At 51.0% G+C, this 18,163-nt stretch overlaps 2 protein-coding genes across 2 annotated transcripts in view; both read right to left on the reverse strand.

Moving 5' to 3' along the window:
- fam13a (family with sequence similarity 13 member A) overlaps window positions 1-11,369 on the reverse strand; it is a 36,242-nt gene extending 24,873 nt beyond the window's left edge. The window contains exons 1-2 of the mRNA XM_067251107.1: window positions 11,205-11,369; window positions 8,046-8,242 (exon numbers count right to left, since the gene is read on the reverse strand). Coding sequence (XP_067107208.1) covers window positions 8,046-8,242; window positions 11,205-11,369 — 362 coding nt within the window. The remainder of the gene's footprint in view (window positions 1-8,045; window positions 8,243-11,204) is intronic.
- Window positions 11,370-13,653: 2,284 nt separating this feature from the next.
- The window catches only part of zgc:154142 (uncharacterized protein LOC555481 homolog), a 22,497-nt gene continuing 17,987 nt past the window's right edge, over window positions 13,654-18,163 (reverse strand). The window contains 2 exon segments of the mRNA XM_067251108.1: window positions 13,654-13,829; window positions 17,124-17,333. Of these exon segments, the coding sequence (XP_067107209.1) occupies window positions 13,654-13,829; window positions 17,124-17,333 (386 nt within the window).

Here is an 18,163-nt window from a genome sequence, read left to right on the forward strand (position 1 = left end):
CCTCCACCCAGTAGGAGGCACCCAGCAGGAGGCACCCAGCAGGAGCATACTGTGTGGCCCCTCACGCGCTGCCCCTCACGCGCTGCCCCTCACGTGCTGCCCCTCACGCGCTGCCCCTCACTGTACCTCTCTCGTGTGAGGGGCAGCGCGTGATGGGGCACACGTCAAAGATTGTTTACATGCTTCTCAGAAACTCCAACTGCTTCCTGCTGCTGGTGTAGACAGACGTATCCGGGGGTTAGGGGCAGTCTGTCCAGGGGTTAGGGGCAGTCTGTCCGGGGGTTAGGGGCAGTCTGTCCGGGGGTTAGGGGCAGTCTGTCCGGGGGTTAGGGGCAGTCTGTCCGGGGGTTAGGGGCAGTCTGTCCGGGGGTTAGGGGCAGTCTGTCCGGGGGTTAGGGGCAGTCTGTCCGGGGGTTAGGGGCAGTCTGTCCGGGGGTTAGGGCGAGCAGAGCGGGGAGACTGAAAACTTCAGTAGCACAATCGTTCCCATCAGTGGGACGCACAGTAATATCGGCTTATAAAGGAGAGAGGAGAGAGAGAGGTACAGAGAGAGAAAGAAAGAGAGAGGGGAGAGTTAGGAGAGAGAGGAGAGAGTTAGGAGAGAGAGAGAGAGGTACAGAGAGAGAGAGAAAGAGAGGTACAGAGAGAAAGAGAGAGAGAGGGGAGAGAGTTAGGGGAGTGAGAGAGAAAGAGAGAGAGAGAGAGAGAGAGGGAGGGGAGAGAGTTAGGGGAGAGAGAGAATGAATAAAACTGGTAAAAGATGCTAAAACACAAACGCTAATCCTCCAATCATGGGTTGTAGATGAGTTGAGCCACTTCTTACAGTAAACAATAGCGGTACTAAATACCCAGGTGGTAATGCTGCAGAATGAAACATTCAGGAAATATTTTGGCAGCGGGTGCTTTTCCAGTACGTGACACAACTTCACGTATTCCTCGAGGGGGGGGGGGGTACCTATACTGGGTGGAACAGCCAGCCCCTTTTCAAAATACAGGATTTGGGTTTCAAGTGAACCGGCTTCAGCCGTCCAAAGTGGGTCAAAGTTCACAAGACTTCAAACAGCCACATCTCATCACATTGCTCATCCTTTCAGAACATAGTGTGTGTGTGTGAGGGTGTGTGTGGGTCTGCATGTGAGGGTGTGTGTTAGACAATGGGTGTGTGTGTGTGTGATTGTGTGGTCATCGTTTCAACTTCATCGACACACATCGCAACAGTTTCAGCAGGAACCCCCCCCACCGCACTCCCCCCCAGCCCCACCCCTCTCCCAACCCCCCCCCCCCAAAAGAAGAAAGGAATGCAGCTATGTTCTTAGATGGTGTTACACAGTCTGGAAATCGTATTAAAGTAATGTGTTCCGTCATGAGTTGTGAAAGAGGAAATCCTTGTTCCCCGCTCGTACCTCAGAGGGGATGAGAGGCTCAGTGACGGGGTTTGGAAACGGAGCGCACCCTACGTGAGGCAACGGAAAAATACCCAAGACAAACTCACAGTAAAGACTGACCGGCGGGCACGGCATGACTGGCGGGGGGGTCAAGACTGGACAAACTTCCGGCGTTTTCACCAAACAACTTCACAGATTCAGTCTATTCTCTGTAACCTTCACTGTCACGAATGTTGACTAGACTTTTTGTTTCTGCAGTAGGTCTGTTTCTTCTGGTCATAATGATGTCCTCCAGTCTTACTAAACACTGTACTGATGATGATATAATACTTGACAAGATACAGACTGATCAATTGACAGATGGATCAAGACAATCAGTGAAAGTGATTGCAGTGGGGAAGCGAGCGCTGCCTGATGAGGACCTGACCTGCAGGTGCAGCTGGGTCCTTCCTGGTCCCTGACCCTAACACTTCCTGGTCCCTGACCCTAACACTTCCTGGTCCCTGACCCTTCCTGGTCCCTGACCCTAACACTTCCTGGTCCCTGACCCTAACACTTCCTGGTCCCTGACCCTAACACTTCCTGGTCCCTGACCCTTCCTGGTCCCTGACCCTAACACTTCCTGGTCCCTGACCCTAACACTTCCTGGTCCCTGACCCTTCCTGGTCCCTGGCCCTTCCTGGTCCCTGGCCCTTCCTGGTCCCTGACCCTTCCTGGTCCCTGACCCTTCCTGGTCCCTGACCCTTCCTGGTCCCTGGCCCTGACCCTGTGTTGCCACTCAACACCAGAACCAAGGAGGCTGGTGAGGACGTGTTTGCGTTGCAGCGTGAGCAAACCAGCCCTGTTCTTCCGACACTGCTGTGTGTGAACACCACACCACGCTGCCCCGGGACAGAGACGCCACGCTGCCCCGGGACAGAGACACCTCGCTGCCCCGGGACAGAGACACCTCGCTGCCCCGGGACAGAGACGCCACGCTGCCCCGGGACAGAGACACCTCGCTGCCCCGGGACAGAGACACCACGCTGCCCCGGGACAGAGACACCTCGCTGCCCCGGGACAGAGACACCACGCTGCCCCGGGACAGAGACACCACGCTGCCCCGGGACAGAGACGCCACGCTGCCCCGGGACAGAGACACCACGCTGCCCCGGGACAGAGACGCCACGCTGCCCCGGGACAGAGACACCACGCTGCCCCGGGACAGAGACGCCACGCTGTCCCGGGACAGAGACGCCACGCTGCCCCGGGACAGAGACGCCACGCTGCCCCGGGACAGAGACGCCACGCTGCCCCGGGACAGAGACGCCACGCTGCCCCGGGACAGAGACGCCACGCTGCCCCGGGACAGAGACGCCACGCTGCCCCGGGACAGAGACGCCACGCTGCCCCGGGACAGAGACGCCACGCTGCCCCGGGACAGAGACGCCACGCTGCCCCGGGACAGAGACGCCACGCTGCCCCGGGACAGAGACGCCACGCTGCCCCGGGACAGAGACGCCACGCTGTCCCGGGACAGAGACGCCACGCTGTCCCGGGACAGAGACACCACGCTGCCCCGGGACAGAGACACCACGCTGCCCCGGGACAGAGACACCACGCTGCCCCGGGACAGAGACACCACGCTGCCCCGGGACAGAGACACCTCGCTGCCCCGGGACAGAGACACCACGCTGCCCCGGGACAGAGACACCACGCTGCCCCGGGACAGAGACGCCACGCTGCCCCGGGACAGAGACGCCACGCTGCCCCGGGACAGAGACGCCACGCTGCCCCGGGACAGAGACGCCACGCTGCCCCCGGGACAGAGACGCCACGCTGCCCCGGGACAGAGACGCCACGCTGCCCCGGGACAGAGACACCACGCTGCCCCGGGACAGAGACACCACGCTGCCCCGGGACAGAGACACCTCGCTGCCCCGGGACAGAGACACCACGCTGCCCCGGGACAGAGACACCACGCTGCCCCGGGACAGAGACACCACGCTGCCCCGGGACAGAGACACCACGCTGCCCCGGGACAGAGACGCCACGCTGCCCCGGGACAGAGACACCACGCTGCCCCGGGACAGAGACGCCACGCTGCCCCGGGACAGAGACACCACGCTGCCCCGGGACAGAGACGCCACGCTGCCCCGGGACAGAGACACCACGCTGCCCCGGGACAGAGACACCACGCTGCCCCGGGACAGAGACACCACGCTGCCCCGGGACAGAGACACCTCGCTGCCCCGGGACAGAGACACCACGCTGCCCCGGGACAGAGACACCACGCTGCCCCGGGACAGAGACACCACGCTGCCCCGGGACAGAGACACCACGCTGCCCCGGGACAGAGACACCACGCTGCCCCGGGACAGAGACACCACGCTGCCCTGGGACAGAGACACCACGCTGCCCCGGGACAGCGACACCTCGCTGCCCCGGGACAGAGACGCCTCGCTGCCCCGGGACAGAGACGCCACACCAGCAGGGAGGGGAAGCCCTCCCCCCCCTGCTTCTCAGAAAACCTCTGCTTGATCATGTCACAGGAGCCAGATAGCTATGGCAACCACACAGGAGCCAGATAGCTATGGCAACCACACAGGAGCCAGATAGCTATGGCAACCACACAGGAGCCAGATAGCTATGGCAACCACACACAGAAGCTGGCATGCACCCCAACGTGCACCGCTAAGACGCTAACTGCGTGATGGGTTCACATGCTGCTGCTATGTTGACCCTAGTGGAAATGATGGGATGCCATTGGGTTACCATTGCCATGGCAAAGCGTCCTCAAGGTTGATTTGCAGGTTCGGGGAACAGCGGAGCATGGATTCCAGATTCCAGGAAAAATGTCTCTTTTCACAGACTTTTTTCTACTCGTAGCCGAAACTGGCAAAATAACGTTCAGGAATTCATTAAGAAGGTAATTTTCCCTGTTTCCATGGCTAGGTTCATGGTCTGATTGACTCTAACCCTGAGCGAAACACTGTGTCCCTAACCCTGACCCTGACTTTGACCCCAAAATGACAAAGAAATATAACTCAAAAGGAATTTAGACGTCACACTAATTCAAAAATGTAAAAAGGGAATAATCACACAATGAATAAATGACGACAGACAGAGAAATGGAAATCTCAGATTAAAGCCTTCTCTGCTCTGATCAGGCCTTGGTTACCCTTAGTTTCCAGTTCCAGGGAACCAGTGAATGATGAGTGGGGGGGGGGGGGGGGGGGGGGACTAGAACTATACATTGCCTTCACAGTGAATCATCCAAATATTCACCTCCCATCTGGCTCTTTACATAATCTCCACTGATTACATGTGGCTTGGAGATTACACACTGTAATATGAATGTACCTAACAGAGATTAGACACTGTAATATGAATGTACCTAACAGAGATTAGACACTGTAATATGAATGCACCTAACAGAGATTAGACACTGTAATATGAATGTACCTAACAGAGATTACACACTGTAATATGAATGCACCTAACAGAGATTAGACACTGTAATATGAATGTACCTAACAGAGATTAGACACTGTAATAAATGAAGCCAAGTCAGAGCCACTGTCTCTCTGTCAGATCCAGTTTGGCCCTGCTGCCTCAGACCCAGTTTGGCCCTGCTGCCTCAGACCCAGTTTGGCCCTGCTGCATCAGACCCAGTTTGGCCCTGCTGCCTCAGACCCAGTTTGGCCCTGCTGCCTCCAGCTGTGTGCTGCACAGGGAGCTGACACATACCTGGGGGGGGGGTGAGAGAGAACTTCCAAGGATGGAGGGAGGGAAGGGGAGAGGGTAGGTATGAAAACTGAATGGAAAACTGGCCTCTGTGTTAGGAGACGTAACTGCTTCAATATTGACATTAAGGTATCTGACAAGCCTGTGCTAAGAATAGCTCTAACCAGAATTGTCTTGTTTTGGAAAAAGGTCATTTTACATTTACATTTACATTTAGTCATTTAGCAGACGCTCTTATCCAGAGCGACTTACAGTAAGTACAGGGACATTCCCCCGAGGCAAGTAGGGTGAAGTGCCTTGCCCAAGGACACAACGTCAGTTGGCATGACCGGGAATCGAACTGGCAACCTTCGGATTACTAGCCCGACTCCTTCACCGCTCCGCCAACTGACTCATTTTGAAGGCAGCTGTTATTTAAACGACACCAAGGAAGCTCCATGTATTTAGTGGTAGCTTGGAGAAGCAAGGCAGCTAAAGTCTGCTGCATATACAAGTCATGAGTAGTGGGCTAACAGCAGATAATCACATGGTACGTGTTAAGGAACGGTACTCTAAGGCCCAGCGCTACAGTAGCATGATCTCCACCGCTGGATTGCACGGTTTCCTCAGCCAGCTGGGTTGTGGTTAGGACATGCGTGCGTCCCCAAACAGAGGGGGCGTCCTCAGACCCAGCCACCCCTCTAACTGCAGGCGTCCCCAGACCCAGCCACCCCTCTAACTGCAGGCGTCCCCAGACCGAGCCACCCCTCTAACTGCAGGCGTCCCCAGGATCATGTTATCCTGACGCAAGGCACCCTCCACCCAGAGACGGTCAGAAACAGACTAAATATGTAGCTACAGTACAGCGACTGTGTCAGAACAGCTAGCCAGCAAAAACACATGCAGCTACAAGGAACTCCCGTCATGAAATCGGGGTATCGTTCAACCGATACCTCACGAGGGGAGCGTTTAAGACGTAGGAAAGACCCCCCCAGCCGATAAAAAGTGATTTACAGTTCCTGTCAGAGGTGAGGAAAGCTATAACCTGCTTGATGAGGGAAAACACCTGTTCCTGTTCATTTTCTCACAATTTCAAAGCCTAATTTATCATACTTGTGTTTTTTTCCATTCGAATTTGGATGGGTAGTTAACAACACATTCTGTGGTGTGATGAACTTAAAACTTATTTTCAATTCCACTTTACAGCATCTTTAATCTAAAAATATTTCCCTGGTCAATGTCTCGCAAAGCAGAGCGGAATGTGAACATATGTTTGCGCATGTTAGCGTATGTTTAGGAACTATCAGCACAAGTAGGCTATATCTAACTAAGTATTTATGAGTGTGGTTGCAATGCATGTTAGACAGTGTCATAACGTGAGTTATGTATGGTGTTCATGTATTGCTGGCATGATTCCAGGCTGTGACACATCAAAAGGTCACCGGAGTGTGATGAGATACGGCAGCTCTCCAAACAACCACATACCTCAACGTAGCATCTCCTCGCTCGTAGCATTTGTTTGCTCAGTAAATATGTTTGATTTACTCCCATGGGTCTAAATCAGATTTTGACATTCAGGGATGTTACTTTGTTGTGGTTGGGAGAGGAGAGAGGAGTAGAGGGGAGAGGAGAACAAAGAAACGTAATACCGAGTAAAGCAGAGAAGAGTATAATAGAGTACAGAGTCCTCATCAAGTAGGGTTAGGGTTAAGATTTTTCAAAACTTTTGTTCTAAACTTTTTTTATATCCTGCAGACCTCCAGACCCCCCCAGGCAGGCAGGCAGAGGCACCCCAGCACCAGTGCACCCTAGCCGGGCTATTCCCAGACGTAAAGACACCTGACGCTCGCAGGCTCCAGTTACAGATACTTTTAATAAGCGCGTTTGGATGCCACAAACACATCGCGTCTCTACCCCAGTCCCTCCAGACCCCAGACCCTCAGACCTCACCCCCTCAGACCTCACCCCCTCTCCCTCTCTCTCACCCCTCTCGTCTAACCTGTCTCCCTCTCACCCCCTCTCCCCCCTCTACCCCTCACCGCCTCTCCCTCTAACCCCCTCTCCCCCCTCTAACCCCCTCTCCCTCCCTCTCTCTCACCCCCTCTCCCTCCCTCTCTCTCAATCCCCCCTCCCTTCTTCCCTCAAACCCTATTTGAAACTCTATAAAGTTTTAGGCTACTTACTATATATTGTATAACTAATCCTGAAGTTACGTAGGAGCCAGAGGGACGTTACTGACCTCTGACCTAGGTGACCTCGTCCTGGTTACCCCAGACAGAGTTTTGAAACGACAAACTGGCGTTCACTTCAGATCAACTCGTTTGAGAACCATCCCAGGAGCAGACAGACACAGTGAAGTCTGACAGTGCTCTGTACATACTCATAACATCTAGAAACATTTAACTTAATGTCAACAACTGTGCTGATAGTTAACAGCTGGTTGATGGTCATTTAATTTCTTTATGAAGTATATATATTTATTTATATTTTTTCATTATTGTATATCATTATTTGTTTTGATAATTTGAGTCACTTTTGACACTCAAAAGCAAAGTTCAGGTTTATGTGACTCATTGCATTCAACCTTTACCCTTCTAGGAAAACAGTCAAAGTTTGTTTAGACAAAAGGCTTCAGAAGTTTTACAATTCTTTTACAATTTTTACAATAGCGGTCATAAAATAAAACCAAAATCGTCCATGGCAACAATCCACATTCCAAAACTGAAACCTACGGTTGAAACATTCCTGAGAGTCAAGCTTAACTACTCCAGGTGAGTCGCTTGTCTGGAGGTCCAAACTAAAACGCCTTGAGCTCGGTTAGACGGGCAGTTCTGTGCATTATAAACAACCACACCACCCCAACATATTAAAATAAACACACAGAAATAAAAGATTAGTGACTAGTTGGACATTGACACGTCTCACTGAGTTAGTGTCGTATGAAGACACACTGACCTGCAGAGAGCCTCCATGGTGTGGAGGAGGCGCGCGTCAGAGGGGGCCTGGTGACCTGCAGGGGCCTCTGGAGCAGCCTGGGAGGCCCCGGGGCCCCGAGGGGCCAGGTGGAGGGGCCTCACCTGGGGCAGACCGGCAGAGCGACTGGGGTGGGGCAGCGAGGCTTGCTGGTCTGTTTCACTGCTCCGTCTCCTCACCTGGGGGGGGGGGGGGCAGGTGAGACACTTACACCTGGAACTTGAGTCTGTGTGTGTTTATGTGTGAGTGTGTGACGGGCACAAGGCAAAAATATTCGTTCCATTCCTGCACTGTCATACGTATATTGTGTGTCCACTCACTCACTCACTCTCACACACACACACACACACACACACACACACACACACACACACACACACACACACACACACACACACACGCACACACACACACACACACACACACACACACACACACACACACACACACACACACACACACACACACACACACACAGCAATCAAATCATCAGCTGCAACCTTTGCTCAGGTAAAGAAAACACGTGCTAAGCAGAGAGGAGGGTGAGAAAAGGCCCACGCCAGGAAGGTGCACAGCTGGTCCACAAAGAAACAACAGAACCCTCGGAACCCTCTTCCTACCTTCCTGAACTCCAGAGGGTGTACGCGTCCAGAGTCGGTCGTGTAAACAAAACACCTGACCCTAAGGACAGCCAGGTCACAGTGGGTCCCCTTCCTCATCTCTGAGAAGCCATCTTTACAGAGAGGGCCACCTCTGACATCACAGATAGACCAGTTAAAGCACACAGTCGTGTGTGTGTCGGCCGTGTGACTGTGTGTGTGGAGGGGTGAAGTGAAAAGAAAGCGGACCCCAGAGCTCTGGAAACGTCCAGGTTGGAGCTGAGATGCTGGTTGGATGTGGAGCTGCTGGTTGGATGTGGAGCTGCTGGCTGCTTCTGGCTCACACACCTCAGAAGGATATATCCATCCCACTACACAGCCAATGAATGAACACTATTATGGGTTTTGTGACGCCCAGGTCGTCAATGGAAACGGCCCAGTTGGGTTCCGGAATAAATTGGATTCCGTTAATGACTAAATGGGGACTGAAAAGAGGCTAATGGTGTTCTCTACACAGACACTAACACAAGTTATTTAACCCCCAGGTACTGAACAGTGAGGTGGTGGTCAGGTATGGATTTTGATGTTTATAGGTCAAGGGTCATGGGTGAGTTCACATGGTTTAGCAGCACTTTCTTCCTGCAGTTTTTGTCGCTTTGGATTAAAAGTGTCAGCAAAATTAACACAATGTAAAAGTGTAACTTATTAATGTGACTTCCATGTCAACTGTAACTCATAACTGACAACTCACAAGCGAACATAATGATCGGCAGTGTGTTTATGATAAACAGTTGCATGGCTGAAAATAGACCAAAAAGGATGCATTGTCCTCTTGACAAGTACTGAGCTGGTTTTACACACCGGAAAACTCAGTGACCAAATGAGAAAACCACACAATCACAACGACTAACCGAGCTAAAGAGGCTGAAGTGGTTAACCTGGTTAGAGATTTACCCCCTCTCCCTTCTGCCTGGATTTGAACCTGCCCATTTGACTTATTGCTTCAGAAGTGTTGACATATTTCTTTGAAAGTTCTTGTAATAAGAAACCTACCTGTTTGAGTTTTCTCAGAAAAGCAGCCACTTGCATAAGATTGTCACTCTTAACAACATTGTGCAGATACTACAAAGGTTCACAGGCTTAGCAATGTTGTCAACAACACTAATTCTAATGTTGCAGTTGCCGTGAGAATGGAATGTTTTGTTTCATCGCAATAAACATTCTCCTTCCGAACAACAAAAATTGTATTGAGGAGAAAAAAAAAAGGATTGACAAAACTGCAGGAAGCGCTTGTCCCTGAGTGGAGAGGCCCTCTACAGGTTAGAAACACACCTGTTATCTAGCAGCCTGCTGACGAGAAACCCAGATAGCAGGCAGATCTCCAGCCTTGTGCTGGGGTCCTGCTAATTTGTCCCAGCCGTCAGGGGGGGTGAACCATTCTACTCCAACAGCCGAGCTGTGGAGCTTTAGGGAGACATTTCTTGTGTAGCTGCAGTGCTGACAGACATACGGCTTTAGCTGGTCCTGTTTGTGTTTCATGACAGAGACAGACATGAAGTCTGAATTAGCGTTCGCCAGAACCATGTCAGAAACAGATACAGGGGGACCGTGTGTGTGTGTGTGTGTGTAACACAGGGTATGTGTGTGTGTGTGTGTGTAACACAGGGTATGCAACACTTTACACTCTGAGCGCTCAAGTGCTACTGTGTGAACATTTAGTCATTTTTTTGGTCATTTAGCAGACACTCTTATCCAGAGTGAAGTATGAAGTGTTGTTCATGGCAGTGACAAGAAGCCATGTTTTACTTCAGGAAGTTTTTTTTACTCTTCTTTAGCCTGGGTGCTGGAGTTGGAAGTCTTCCTTAGCGGGGTGTGTGAAGGTGACGCACACACACCAACATAAAATCTGTCAATGCTCTCTGGACAGACCCTGCTGGGTGTAGAAGCTTCCAGACCCTGCAGCCTGACTGAGGCGACCAGCTGGGTCTCACAGACCCCACCTGGCACCTGTCTGATGTGGTTCACAACAACACCTCAAGGTCAAAGGTCAGCTGTTGTCCCACTGGTCAACACACAGCCCTGACAGAGGTCAGACTGCGGGGGGCAAAGGTCTCGAGCCTAACCCTATTCAGACAACAACAATGTTGTGGTCGTCCTCACAGGGACATGTGGGTGCGTCTCACGTGGAGGGCGCTTCTCACAAACTGCTTTTGAGGGACGTTTAGTGTCAAACGTGAAAGGTGAGATATAATCCTCCCTTGAGTGTGGTTATTTTTTCTGTATCTTTATATTTCTCTGTATTTACGTAACTTTCATGAAGAGATCAAATATTTTCTTCGCCAGACTAAAAATATCACCTGCGATCAAAGCCCTTCCTGTCTCAGCAGCAGGAACCGATCAACCAATCAATGCGAGGCATGGGAGGAAGCAGCAGGGCAGCAAACAGGAAGTGGCACGCAGACCTACGGCTCCTATTGGACAGGTCCTGCTAGTGACATCACAGGTCCCTCTAAAGAGCTAAAGATGTGAAGCTGCTACGTACTCTGACCACGATCACAGCAGAGCGGACGGCCATGTCGCCTCCTGTCTCCTCATCAGCGTCTGTGGGCGGGGGCGGGGGCGGGGCCAGGGGCAGGGCCAGGGCCAGGGGCGGGGCCAGGGGCGTGTCTGGGAGCATTTGCTGGGGTGCATCCGTGTTCAGGTGCATGTGTGTTTTACTGTCTGTGTGCGTGTTTTGGGTCGTTTGCGTGTTTCTGTCAGTTTGTGTGTTTCTGCTCAAGCGTGTCTTTCTGTCTATGTGTGTGTTTCTGTCTGTGTGTGTGTTTCTGTCTGCGTGTGTGTTTCTGTCTGCGTGTGTGTTTCTGTCTGAGTGTGTGTTTCTGTCTGAGTGTGTGTTTCTGTATGGGTGTGTGTTTCTGTCTGAGTGTGTGTGCTGGTGGGGAAAGATGGCGCTGTAGTTCTGGATGAGCTTGGTCATGATCTGGTTGCAGATGATCTGGTCCCTGATCCCATCCAGGCCAGGAGACACACTGAGTAGAGAGGAGGAGAAGAGGGAGAGAGAGGGGGAGGTTTTTAACCACGTCTTATTACAGCAGGGTGCGTCAACTTCTTCCTCCCTACGGAGTCTCTGAGGGACAAACTTCCTTGTCAGAGCGGGTCAGCTGAGTATAGCTGTCAGCTGAGTACAGCTGTCCTCTGGTACGCTAGGAGACACAGAGTTCTTCCACCCAGCAGCTGTGTGTGTGGGGGAGCGTGTGTGTGTGTGGGTGTGTGGGAGGGCGGGTGTGCGTTTCATGTAAAACCACACACACACTCCACCTGCTGTGGAAAGAACACACTGTACAATATCTGAGTTCCAGAACCCTGGAAGGTGATGATGACTTCCTGTTGCGTTGGGCCAATAGGAACCCTCCGCTGCACAGCCTGGACGGTCTTCGCACGGAATCTCCATTTATTATTAGAGGGAGCAGCCATGCTGGGACAGTGTGTGTGTGTGTGTGAGGGGAGGTAGTGTGTGTGAGTGAGGGGGGGGTAGTGTGTGTGTGTGTGAAGGGGGGGTAGTGTGTGTGTGTGAGGGGGGTAGTGTGTGTGTGTGAGGGGGGGTAGTGTGTGTGTGTGAGGGGGGGTAGTGTGTGTGTGTGAGGGGGGGGTAGTGTGTGTGTGTGTGAGGGGGGTAGTGTGTGTGTGTGAGGGGGGGTAGTGTGTGTGTGTGAGGGGGGGTAGTGTGTGTGTGTGAGGGGGGGTAGTGTGTGTGTGTGTGAGGGGGGGTAGTGTGTGTGTGTGAGGGGGGTAGTGTGTGTGTGTGTGAGGGGGGTAGTGTGTGTGTGTGAGGGGGTATAGTGTGTGTGTGTGTGAGGGGGGTAGTGTGTGTGTGTGAGGGGGTATAGTGTGTGTGTGTGAGGGGAGGTAGTGTGTGTGTGTGAGGGGGGGTAGTGTGTGTGTGTGAGGGGGGTAGTGTGTGTGTGTGAGGGGGGGTAGTGTGTGTGTGTGAGGGGGGTAGTGTGTGTGTGTGAGGGGGGGTAGTGTGTGTGTGTGAGGGGGACAGGGGGGGGATGAGAGGGTCAGAGGGAGATGAGCACCTGCCAGAAAATGGCCATTACTCTGGGGGAGAGAGGGAGGGGGGGTGAGAGGGGGAGAGAGAGGGGGGGGAGAGAGAGAGGGGGAGAGAGAGAGGGGGAGAGAGAGAGGGGGAGAGAGAGAGAGGGGGAGAGAGAGGGGGAGAGAGAGGGGGGGAGAGAGAGAGGGGGAGAGAGAGGGGAGAGAGAGAGAGGGGGAGATAGAGATGGGGAGAATGGGGGAGAGAGAGATGGGGAGAGAGGGTGAGGGGGGAGAGAGGGTGAGGGGGGCACTGAGAGACTGGTGAGCTCTAATGAACGTTTACTGAACAAGGTTGGACATTTTGCCGCCATATAAAACTTTCATTTGCTTTCTTCAGTGGCACAAAATCATGACTTTTTATGTGAGAGGTAGAGTTTTATTTATTTATTTGTTTATTTGTCATGAGTACTTCAAATGAATAACTGACTCAATCTCCTGTCATAACAAGCGTCAGTCAGAGAAGCTGGTTCAGGGCTGTAAGTCTTCAAACAGTTGCCGTTTCATGTTGAAGACGACCCGACTAGTGAAGCTGACATTTACGAGCGCTCTCAGGATTCCTGTGGTGATGTTTATATCTGTGGTGAAGGAGGTATGCTATGCTAATACCCTGGCCCACCAAGCTACATAGCTAATGCTATGCTAAGATGCTACATCTGCCTGAGCCACTGCGCCCCCTTAGGTGGAAGCTTTAAACTCAAACCAGGAGAGAGAAGTACAGGGGGAGAGGGAAAGACGAAGGGAGGGAGGGAGGGGACGAGAGGGAATGAGAAATAAAGATGACAGGTAGAGTAAGAAATGGGTGATACGTGCAAGAGAGAGATAAACGGAGGGACAAAGCGAGTGACACAGACATATGTGAGAGAACCTGGCAACCCATCGCCCCCCTCCTCAACTCACTGGAAGACGCTGGGTCCGAACACAGTTGCCAGGTTGTTGGCGGTCATGCGGTTGTGCGCGTGCTGGCTCTCCACCTGGGTGAGGAAGAGAAGGAGGTACTGCAGGAGACGAAGGTCTGGGAGCCGGTGCAGGAGATCGCTCAGGTCCGAACAGGAGAGCTCCTCTGCACACTCTGCACGCACACACACACACACACCAGGCACGCACACACACACACACACACCAGGCACGCACACACACACACACCAAGCACGCACGCACACACACACACACAAAAACAACTCTGTCATAAACGGACAAGCATCTTGTTATTTGGTCAGTGGTCAAAAACACACACACAACAGGGTAGCTGACGTGTGTGTGTGTATGAGAGAGAGAGAGAGAGACAGAGAGAGACAGAGAGAGAGAGAGACAGAGAGAGTGTCACATAATAAATCATTTCCCTGTCACACAAACACATTCTTTCCCCTCCCACACACACACATACAGGAGATGTAAAAACCTCCCTTTTAGCTGTAGCTTTTGTGAACATAGGGTCTATTCTGCTGCAATTGCAGTCCGCCTTTTAATTCTCGGACAATCTGCAATTTTTCTTGGAGGATAAATTTGGCATTAATATCTCTGTGGTTTGTGTCAAAATGCACTTAATCGCCTCATAACACCGGTATATACCGGTTTTACTCCTTGAAGCACAAACATTCGCTTTCCCATCTTTATTGAAACTGCCTTCCATCCAGGCCCGGATGCAGCCTGCTTTGACTGGGGGTGCAGTGAACATGATTTGGGTGGTATCATGATTATAGAAGGGGATCGTATTATTTTTTATATTGATACCATTTTTGGTATCAAAGTTTGTACACACCGAGAGACACAGAGAGATGTGTGTAACAGGATACCATTTTTGAGACTGCTTATCGATCCAAGTGTTAATCAGGTGCGGAGCCAGACTGTAAACATTCAGGGATTAGCCCAAACCTAGGACGTATTCTGGGTCTGATGTGTTGCTAGATAGGGACTTCCACACTTAATGCAAGAGCGCATAGCACGAGAGCAACATTTTTTGCCCTTCATTTGAGCGCAGAATAGCTTTTTGAGCTTTATGTAAAATAAACATTGGCGTTTTCCAATTGGTAAAACCTTGTCTTGTGAAGGTGATGTCTTTATCATTTCTGGCTCCAAATTGTCGACAGGGGAAGCAGAAACATACATCTAGCTTGGCTGAGTACTCTAACCAAGTTCGAGAGCGATACCATCTTGGGTTGAATGCCCGAGGACCTTGGCTGAAAATGCGCCAACGGATACAGAATGACCACAAAACCGATTCCTCTGATATCGAAGTCCTTACATAGACATGCTCAAATCAGCAGAAAACTTCCACGTGAACAACAGTCACATGCAGGCGGGGGGAGGGGGGGGCAAAAGCAGGCCAAGGTGAAAACAGGGAACTAAGAACACTAAACACACACAGATAAGACGCACAGAGTCTGGAGATATACATAGCAAAAATACATTCCACAGAGAGAGAGAGGAGAGAGGAGAGAGAGAGAGAGAGAGAGAGAGAGAGAGAGAGAGAGAGAGAGAGAGAGAGAGAGAGAGAGAGAGGACCAAGGTTAAGGTAACAGGACCAGGTTTAAGGTAGCAGGACCAGGGTTAACAGGACCAGGGTTAAGGTAACAGGACCAGGGTTAAGGTAACAGGACCAGGGTTAAGATAGCAGGACCAGGTTTACGGTAGCAGGACCAGGGTTAAGGTAGCATGATCAGGGTTAAGGTAACAGGACCAGGGTTAAGGTAAGAGGACCAGGGTTAAGGTAGCAGGACCAGGGTTAAGGTAGCAGGACCAGGGTTAAGGTAAAAGGACCTGGGTTAAGGTAGCAGGGCCAGGGTTAAGGTAGCAGGACCAGGGTTAAGGTAGCAGGACCAGGGTTAAGGTAAAAGGACCAGGGTTAAGGTAGCAGGGCCAGGGTTAAGGTAGCAGGACCAGGGTTACATTTACATTACATTTAGTCATTTAGCAGACAGACAGACAGTGTGTAATAAAAGCAGACAGCAGGGTACCTGGCATGGACTCTTAGAACACACACTGTGTGGACTCTGAACTCTGATATTCCATCCAAGTCACTCCACCCATTAACACACACACCACCATGTTTGTACACAAAGAGACACAGAGAGATGTGTGTAACCATACACACCAGAGCCTGGCTTGAAAATGTAAGAAGTAGAAAGTACAGATAATCATTTAAAAAAATTAGGAGTGAAAGTAAAAAGTTGTCAATAAATTGTGTAGTAAAGTACTGACACTAAAATGTTTTGCTTAAGTAGAGTAACAAAGTATTTGTACTTGGTAACTTCCCATCTCTGCCACACACCCAGCATGCTGTGCACACACACCCACACACACACACACACACACACACAGCATGCTGCACACATACACACACCCAGCATGCTGCACACACACACCCAGCATGCTGCACACACACACACACACACACACACAGCATGCTGTGCACACACACACCCAGACTCAGCGAGGCTGGCCCTCTGCTGCAGCACTGAGCGACAGGAAGATACAGGAGTCACATGACTCATCACACAGGACAGAAGGCCTGGGAAACTGTTTCAAACTGAAGTAAACAAGCTTTATTTATAGCCTCCTAGATGGAGGTCCAGATATAAGGGGGTTATTAAGGAGATTGTGGTGTAATGAGTATGATGATAGTGATTGTGTTAGAGTCATATGGTCTCATAATGATAGTGATTGTGTTAGAGTCATATGGTCGTCACGGTCTCATAATGATAGATCCTTATGCTGCTCCCACACAAATCCACCTTAACCCTTGTGTTATCTTCGGGTCATTCTGACCCATCAGTCATTGTGACCCACCGTCGTATTGCGACAAATTTACCTCATACAAAAACAAAGTGAAGCATTTTCTTTTAACTGTATGGCTGTCTCAGACCCCCCACATTGGAATGGTTAAAAGAAAATTATTTTTATTTGTTTTTGTATTGGGTAAAATTGGGTAAACACAACGATGGTTCGTTATGAACCTTTGGGTCATGTAACCCGAAGGCAGCACGAGGGTTAAGCCCACCACACACACACACACACACACACGCTCACAAACGCACACACACATTTTCAAGTGTCTAAATATTCAGTCCATCATAAATGAGTCAGGTGGCTGAGCGGTAAGAGAATCGGGCTAGTAATCAGATCTGATTACTATCTGATTAATCCTTCTGATTATCGGGCTAGTAATCAGAAGGTCGCTGATTTGATTCCCGGCCGTGCCAAATGACGTTGTGTCCTTGGGCAAGGCACTTCACCCTACTTGCCTTGGGGGGAATGTCCCTGTACTTACTGTAAGTCGCTCTGGATAAGAGCGTCTGCTAAATGACTACATGTAAATGTCATGTAAATGAGGTACATCCTCCCACACACACGCTCAGTTCCTCACCCTGGTGCCGCTGCATTACGTGGTCCTGCAGCTCTCTGCCCAGCACACCTCCTGGCAGCTCCCTCAGGTACTGTTTGACCACGCTGGCCACCGTACAAGGCTCCGCCTCCGACAGGAAGTCCACGTCCTGGCCGAGCTCCAGGCGCTGCTTGAGCAGCTCCACACTGCGGGAGCTCCCACTGACCCTGAACAGACCTTCCTGGAGGAGCGCTGTGGGGGGGGTGGGGGGAGGGGGGGAACATGAAGGCAGGTTCCAACTCAAACTGGACTACAGAACATAGCAGGATGACAGATCCATTATATGTGTTAATCATGGTTCAGTTTAAATCTACAGAAGCCTTCAGATATTATTTTTAGATACACCAGCCTAACTCTAACCTCTGCTTCATTCACTAAGCTACACGCATACTCACACACACAGAAACATGTCAGGTCAGGTTCATGAACGACATTCCAGGGATGTCAAATCCATTTAGTTGAACTCTGAAGAAAGAGTCAACAAACAGCGGACAGATACGTCTCCTGCTCGTGTGCACTTTCACGCGCCAATTACAGCTGTTTGAACTCGGCTCGTGTTTGAACAGAGATCAACAAATGTGCATGTACACACACTTATAAGTGTCATAAGTAATAATTAAGTGGTAATTTATTAACTTCATTATTAACAAGTATCGTGTCAGAAGTAACCTACGTTACCGTGTTTAACTAAACTGAAAAAGACAATACCGTTTGAGACGATTTGAGTCTACCCCGGGGGTGGACTCGTTATCCAACCACACTCAGTCAAGGCAAATCATTTATTAACGATCATCGACCGGGCTTGAGCTAATTGACCTGGGATGACTTACCGGCTGGTCATTGAGGCAGAGGTTCATGGCCTCATACTGCCACCTAGTGGACGACCGAGGGAGGAACCCTGGAAGAAGTTGTAAATATTCGCTTCGTATTGTCCCCAATATCTAAACGGCCGCCAATCGAAAAGTCCGTTTGGGAATCAAAACGTGTTTAAATAACATATTGCAAGGACAATTACAAGGTTT

Source organism: Osmerus mordax, chromosome 14, assembly GCF_038355195.1.
Source record: "Osmerus mordax isolate fOsmMor3 chromosome 14, fOsmMor3.pri, whole genome shotgun sequence".
NCBI classification, from domain to species: domain Eukaryota; kingdom Metazoa; phylum Chordata; class Actinopteri; order Osmeriformes; family Osmeridae; genus Osmerus; species Osmerus mordax.